A 7,985-nucleotide genomic window follows, 5' to 3' on the forward strand; every position below is an offset into this window, starting at 1 on the left:
TTAAAACACACGGTACCACTTCCTGATTGGATGAAGGAAGGTACATATGCAAGCTTGCTTCGGTTCGGTTGTAATAAATGGGCGAGTTTTAAGCGGACTAAATGCAGAAGATCGAAATATGTCACCAGAGAGAAGTTTGTCATTTCATCGGATGATCCATGATCCACCAGATTATGATGTGGTGATTACACTGATAATATTACAATGTCCATTTTTTTAAACAGATGAATCTTTTTATTTTTTTGCATGGATGAATCACTCACAAAAAAATGTGTATTTAGAAAATAAATATAATTGAATTTTCACTTCATGCCGACTTTAAACCTCAATTCAAACAAGCAGGAAATGACTGCAGATTTGTTTTGAAACGGCATCCATTCACGTTAAGCCTTTTCACACTAACCCCACCAGACTGAAGTCTTTTTCCTCAATGCAGCGACCTAGACAGACAGACACAGATTAAATCTGAAGATTTACTGTACGTACAGGAACAGAGCCTGTACAGTCTGAGATTACAGTCCACCACCTTTCATAGGCTTCCTGTCACCATATGAACAGTTAGAGACAATGTTTTTTAAGGCATACATACAATGACAACAAATAAGCCAACTCGAAAATGAGCTACAAACCGCTAACTGTCAGCCCTTTGCCACTCGAAGGGCAGAATCCACTCCACTGACAAAAATACAACATTACACCCGTTTACAGCTTCAACAATGACACAAAATCAAAAAAGACCATCTCTTTTATAATACTCAACAAATGAGAAACATTATCATTAGCCCGCTAGTCTATAAACAAACAAACACTTGATAAGAGCCCGTGAAGAGAGCCGCCAAAGCCGCTTCAGAATAGATTACAGCATAAAAGCTTCTATGACAATCATTCTCACATTCTTTATGATATAATCCTTTTCTTTTCTTTGCCCCTTTATAGCGATAAAGGGATTAACAAATGAGGAATTATGCGTTACAGTATTTTAATCTCAAGAGAGGCGAGGTTACAGAGGACACAGAAAAAAAACAAGTACAGTACCGCTAACATTTCAATAAAAAAAAACACTCAGCGCTGGTAAAATAGATTTGCTGATGTCCATGAAAAGAGCAGCAACGTGGTAGATTAGATTTATTTGTACCTCTGCATTTGATTGACAGTGTATTTATATCCACAATAGAGAAGGACCTCTTTTTTAGGTTTAAAAGATCTAGCATGACAAGACGGATAATCTCTAATCACATTGGCAAGGTAAGATAGTGTACTATGGGGATTTTGAAGTGCCTGTTGTAAACCTCTGCCAATTGAGACTCAAATTGGACAAATAGTGAGTTCAAAGAGAACAAATCACTTGATATTCTATTTGAGCACAGCTTTACAGACACATTTTGATCATGTGAAAGGAGAAGGGGACAATGTAATGAATTTCATTTGCTCCGAGTTTAAACATTACTTATGTGTTTATGACAACAAATATAATGTAAAGACTGATGCCTTAAACATAAAAGCACTTAAAGCCATAACAAATCTGAAAGAATATGAATTTTTAGCATCACATCCTCTGCATATTATTTTCAGAAAAAATAAACACTCAAGCATGCATCAAATGTAAACAGTCTTGAGTCATTGTAATAAACTTTTACGATTTTACACAAATACTCTAGAATGTATTACAGAGTGTTATAGGTAATTTGTTTGCCATAAGTGACAATGAATAAAGCTGTGATGGGGGAAAGGGTATTACTGAACCGACCTCATCTCTGAGATCCTAATGCCCCTGGGCTTTGTGACTAGTTCTCTATTGAGAGTTCAACTTCATAACCCACTTTTCCAGCTACAGATCTGTTCTTAGTCTTCATCTCAATCTATTCAACTCATGAGCCAATAAAGAAAAATCATTTGAACTGGGTGGATCATTTTTAGCCATCAAATCTACAATCTATCCTTTTACAGACACCCTTAGATACATTTTTAAACTGAAAACAGATAAGCAGAGTTATTGGGAAAAGGAGTAACTAGTTTAATCTGCCTGTCAAACATAAAATTATAAAGTAAAATCCATCATGATCAACAGAGTATGAATATTCCTACACAACAAATAACTGATCGACTATAATCGAGTAAACCTTACCTCCCAGATCATCACTATTGCACAGTAACAATTTCACTTCATTTAAAAACAAAATGAATTATTATTCTGAAATTAACCACATTTTCTGTCATCAATTCATATCTGTTCATACACTACAATTTAAATATGAATGTTTGTTCTGCAAGCTTCAAAATCTTATTTTACTGTTTGGATTTGGCTAAATAACAATTATTTTATCAGATCAATAACAAACTGAATTGTTCCTAACAAACTAAATGATTAAAATATCAGGCTTGCCACCACACATAAGCACAGCAACAAGATATGACAAAAGAAAATAGAAAATATTTCTAAACCTCTTCTGGTAGTTAAGAAACCAAATTAACAAATTCACAAAAATAGTCACTTCAGTGACAAGAACATGAATTAAAGATTTGTGGTTAATTACTGTCGAGCACAGCAATAAAATCAAGTTATTAAAGCATATCTAAATTGTGAGCACATTTAAATATACATTATTTGGACAACATTTCAGAATAATTTTAAAATAGTAATTACATGCTTAAAACATCATCAATGCACTGTAAATGTATCATTTTAAACTGATTATAATTATATACAAACAATATTTATATTTTAGAAGAATGAGAAGCACATTTGAAACTATTCACAGTAATAAATGTCATCTGTTACATACATGCAGCTCTGCACTATATTTTTTCATGCTTCCACTCCCTTATTGCAAATACACAGGACTCCATAATAAAACATCACATGAAAACAGGGAGAATCCTGAAAGGAGCACAGGCTGTTCAGTAAAGCACTGCTTAATGTAAGCCAAAATGTAAGAATCTAAAAGTAACATACAGCAAGGGAAAGTGCAGCTGCTATTCAAGACATTATGCAAACCCATAAAACCACTGCAATAGAACTTTCACAAACTGCATAAAAATACTGGGACATTTCTGTTCTAAATAGATATTCAATACCAGTTTACAAAAACATCTTTTTAAATAATTCTCTTAGAAATTATTCTTTGTTCACATTCTAATTATTGAAGTTGTACATTTTTTTTAAAAATATGAAAACCTGTGAAAATAAACTGTATGACAATTGTTACAAATGTGCTCCATTATTAGATTGAGTTGTTAAAATTCTATGTAAAATTTATAATTACTTTTCAGACAGCTGACTAAATGTTCAGGTACAAGGTAAAAAGTTTAAAAGCATTGCTCATGAAATTCTGATTTGTGTTTTACAGCTTGATTTGAGAAAATATAAAACACAACTGGCCACTGAAAACACAATGGATCACTGACATACAATCAAACAGTAGTTGATAACTTACAGATCAATATGCCAATTTGGCAAAAACAATACTCATTTAAAATGTAATATGTCTATTTAGCCTTAGACTATCTATTTTGTCATATGCTAATGTGATCATTTATATTATTTTAACATTGTTTTGGATGCTATATTTAAATACATTTACATGTAATATTATTTATCAAAAACAGCAATGATATGACTACTTAATACAAATCACAAAAAAATCAGCTGTTCAGCAAATGCAATATACCATAATAAACATTAAAACTAGCTCTAATTATTCACTTATGTGAGCTAATTAAGTCTCTTTAATTTTGTATTTTTAATTTAGCCTCTTCTAACAGAAACCAGTTTATCACAAGAATTTATTGTCAGCATGTATATCATTTTCTAAAGTCTTGCAGGAAAAAAAGCCCACCAGTGTTAAACAACTGCCAAACAATACAACAACTGATTAATAATAGGCTACTATAATTATTAAGGCAACAACTCTGTAAACAAGCAAGTCAGGGTATGAAAAAATGTAAGAATCAGATATATGTAAGAAACTGGCATCATAGCCTACACCTAAATGCCATTTTCTTTAAAGCTGTGTTAAATGCTAATGACATGAACCCGATTCAGTCGTAATTTATTAACTTTTTTAACAAGTAGGTCTTCTCTAAGGTAATTTAACAAAGTATGGATATATAAATTAAGCATATAAATGAAAACAGCTGTTACTAAACACACTCTTTAACGGCATTAAACACAGAATACACCAAGGATTCAGTGAAATATCGATAGCATTAACACAGGTTAATACAAATAATCACAACAGCAAAAACTAACGTGTGTGCTGCTCCACTGAATATCCACGTCACATGCGTAATGTATATTAGCAATGCTCAGTACGTATAAACTAAAATGCACTGTAAAATTACACTGACGTAAATAATAACCGAAATACCTATATTCACGGACAATGTGGACATGGGAGACTGCAGTACCATATCTAACTCTTAAAACACATTCGCGCCTTGTGTGTGAGGATTATATTCCGACATAAATGCGTCCAAATATCGCACATGTGTAACCTGAGTCGCTCCAGTTCGCTTCAGATTACACTTCTCATTCTAGAAGCACTCTAGAACTGCGTTGAACGTTCTAGAACGAGCTGCACACACACGTTCTGCTCGTGCATGCTGCTTTCAGTCATGTTAGGTTGACTCTAGCAGCAGCATGGCCGACTCTTCCAAATCAAAGATTGGCCATCTTGACTGCGCACTTTATGCAACACGCTCCCCGAGTTAAATGCGACCCTCTGAGGCGCCAGAGACCAGTATTAATATATGTTTACCGAAATAACGCTTCTACACCTTTACAGCAAGGTTATTTTTCAATTTAAGCGTTGTGAGTGACGCCTTGTCTGACAAGGAGACGCCGTAACAGGCGTGCTTTTGACATGAACTGTAAGTCTGTACATGTAATTTTACATAAGCCCTTAAATCTAAAGGTTGTGGGCTGTTCTCTAGCCATTTCTATGCCGCCCTCCCGTGGAACACAAACGCAGGGCCTATAGGGGAAATCACGTGGGCCACGGAAGGGCCTAAACACTCGCCATGAGGTCATGCACAATGATCTTGCTCCAATTCAAGCGTAAGAAAAAGGGCGTAATGTCAGATTTCACATATGTTTCTATTAAAACTTAATTTCCATATTTACATTTACTACCTGGAGCTATTGTACGTAAAACACGGCGTGTTCTTAAAGCTTTTTTTTTTTTTAGGGAAAATCTGCTAGATTATGCAAGGAAACACCCAATATCAATATTCATTTCTACGCCTGATACATTTAGAGAGCGCTTTTACAGTTTATAACTAAGGTAAAACAGCGTATTTTGAGTCCAGGCCATATTGTGCCAGTATTAATGCTTAAGGCGAACTGCAAACGAGCGCATTAACACTGACAAGAAATGTATTAATTAAAAATGCACGTCAAATAAAATGAACAGGCAAGAAGAACATGGTATTAAAAATAAAGGTTACGCCTGAGGGACAAATACACAAAATAACCTCAAATTTAAATTGAATTTTCCATACACATCACAGCTTCACAAAGACAAAACACTGCACCGCCAAATTCAAATGCGACAGGGTTCATGCTTCTTTGCACTGCTAAAGCATATAAATAAAGCCAAATTATTACCTTAGTTTTTTAGGAACAGAGTAGTCGACCTCGATCACTTTCCCATGTAATTCAACTTTCCCTGCGAGCAAGAAACAAAACAAATGATCACAAAATTACATTCCTCCAGTGCATTGACACTGCTGAAATATGTATTTCAGCGTTTTTACTCCTATTTATAAAACAAACAACCGTGCGTGCAACGTAAATACGTGGGATACAATCACACGTGCAAGTTAGTGCTTATAAATGCACGTCGGCGACGTAGTGAGTTTTATCATGTCTACATGTAAGGTGTAATATCTTTACCACATTTCCTATTATGCCTGATGATATTATGCGAAATGCTTGATGAGCTGATACGATATGAAGAATGGGCAGCCATGCTTTCCACTCCCACTAACCACATACGAGCAATGAGGAGAGTTTGAAGAATGGGAGGTCAAAGGATACGACTCTTCTGCCTAAATTTGCCCTGTTTCTTCAAGTAGGTTTGGATGTGTACTTTTCTGTTGCATGCACAACGGCTCGCGAGCGTGAAAGAAGAATATTTAGGTGTTGTGCTGTGCATCTGTTGTGTATGAGTGGACTGGCGCAGCACAAAAATTGGCATCTCACCTCCGTCCCCCCCAGCTACCTGTTTATTAGCACTTTCCTCCAGACCCCCATCACCCACCTTTAAGACACCTCGTAAAAACATACCTGGACACCATAGGAACATGCATGTGACGCCTTCTTCTCGCTCAGGTCGCTCGCTTCTTTTCAATAAAATCAAGACAAAAAAATAACTGAAAAATAATTATGCCTGCCACCCGAGCATCAGACCCATCCGATACATTCCTATGGGCCGTTGGCTGAGAAATCACCCCCGTTCAGCACCTCGGCTCGGCGAAACAAGCGTGCATTTAAAGAATTCTAGCATAAATTCAACTTGTATCGCGTATTGGAAGCGAGCGCGCGCGAGTGTAATTGAGCTCGCGGCGTTCATTCGCGCATTTTGCGAAGAACCGGAGCAGCGCGCGGCTGATGCGCGAGCGTTACTTTTTCTTTTCTTTTCCAGGAAAGTCTTTTACGGTGTCAGTCCAAGGTATATATATAACCGCGACTTTGCTCGACGTGAAAAACGCACTTACCAGATAGAGTCTCGATGGCTTTAATCGCCCAGTTCTGGTCGGGGAAGTCCACGAAGGCATAGCCGGATTTGAGCAGGACCTGGTCGGTCACGGGAAGCTTCCTCTCGCCGAAGAGCTGCTTCAGGTCCTCCACGGTCACCGAAGGACTCAGATTCCCCACATAGAGTTTGTTCATGGTCTATACTAAAATATGTACGTCCAAATATATCGGCGCGTGCAATGGATTGCTCGAAGTAGGTAAAATAAGGAGAAAATAAAATAGAAAGAAATAAAATAAACGTGCTGAAAATCAGCAGTCACCCCCCAGATGCAGCCGGACCCCCCTGCTACATATACACAACTCTGTTCCTGCTCAAACTCTTTTACTGGGATTGAAAAAAAGTGTCGTTACGACGTTACTCTGTTGCCAACAAGCGCCGCCTCTAAATAAAACCGCTCTTAAATATCACAAAATCACTTTTGATGTGTTTATGGACTTAAATTGGTGTCTGGTGTTTAATTTGCCACCATAAATCATTGGATAAGGCATAATGATAAGACTCAGTAAGCAACACAGGAGGGTTAGTTCATTTAAATCCACTTACAGAGAGAGAATGTCTGTTCAAGTCAATATATATTGTAATGACAGGTCATACAGCCCTTAAGCTTGTGGTAATAAACGGATGTATGCGTATTTAAAACATTTTCAGAAGCAGTTTTCATTTACATTTGTGATTGACAGCTTGATTGGCGTCTTTAGGGTGTTGTGGATTGATGGGCGTTTTCCTCTGTCCCTTGTGAGAATAACTCGTTTTGTTTTATATTGGTTTACAGTCTTCGTGTTTGATTCGATATTTAATGTACGATTAATAATTGGGACTGTAAAACTGTAAGCACAGACTCCAAAGAGAATAGCAGCTGGAAAATGGGACTTTCTCTGGGAACGCCCATGTCAATGGAAAAGAAACAGGAATGTGGAGAAACCTTATGGAATTATGATTTAGGAGGCGCATAGCCGTTATATATGAATATAATGCATTGATTCCACTTATGTAGACTGTGGTAAGAGCCTTCCAAAGAGGACTAATTTTTTAGCAAAATCTCAAATCATTTTTTATTCCATACGTGTATATATATATATATATATATATATATATATATCAAAATTAATAAATTATTGAATATCCTGATGATTTCATTCATTGCAATAGTATGCTGAAAGTCAATCTGTGGGGGGATTCTAACATTAGGTCTTTTACCTGAAAATTTGTTTGCCCCCTTCTGCTGAT

General features: G+C 36.4%; 1 protein-coding gene across 5 annotated transcripts in view; it reads right to left on the reverse strand.

Annotated features, from left to right (window-relative positions):
• Nucleotides 1-7,355, reverse strand: part of igf2bp2a (insulin-like growth factor 2 mRNA binding protein 2a) — a 72,260-nt gene extending 64,905 nt beyond the window's left edge. For 2 of the 5 annotated variants that reach the window (XM_016565099.1, XM_016565097.1), the window contains exons 1-2: nucleotides 6,718-7,272; nucleotides 5,606-5,666 (exon numbers count right to left, since the gene is read on the reverse strand). In XM_016565099.1, coding sequence (XP_016420585.1) covers nucleotides 5,606-5,666; nucleotides 6,718-6,892 — 236 coding nt within the window. In that variant the 5' untranslated portion in view covers nucleotides 6,893-7,272. Of the gene's footprint in view, nucleotides 1-5,605; nucleotides 5,667-5,893; nucleotides 6,006-6,286; nucleotides 6,518-6,717; nucleotides 7,273-7,303 lie in introns of those variants that run through there. The other 3 variants (XM_016565098.1, XM_016565101.1, XM_016565100.1) reach the window with 3 other exon arrangements.
• Between the last annotated feature and the right edge of the window lie 630 nt (nucleotides 7,356-7,985).

This window comes from Sinocyclocheilus rhinocerous, unplaced genomic scaffold (genome assembly GCF_001515625.1).
Source record: "Sinocyclocheilus rhinocerous isolate Xijiao unplaced genomic scaffold, SAMN03320098_v1.1 scaffold1473, whole genome shotgun sequence".
Lineage (NCBI taxonomy): Eukaryota > Metazoa > Chordata > Actinopteri > Cypriniformes > Cyprinidae > Sinocyclocheilus > Sinocyclocheilus rhinocerous.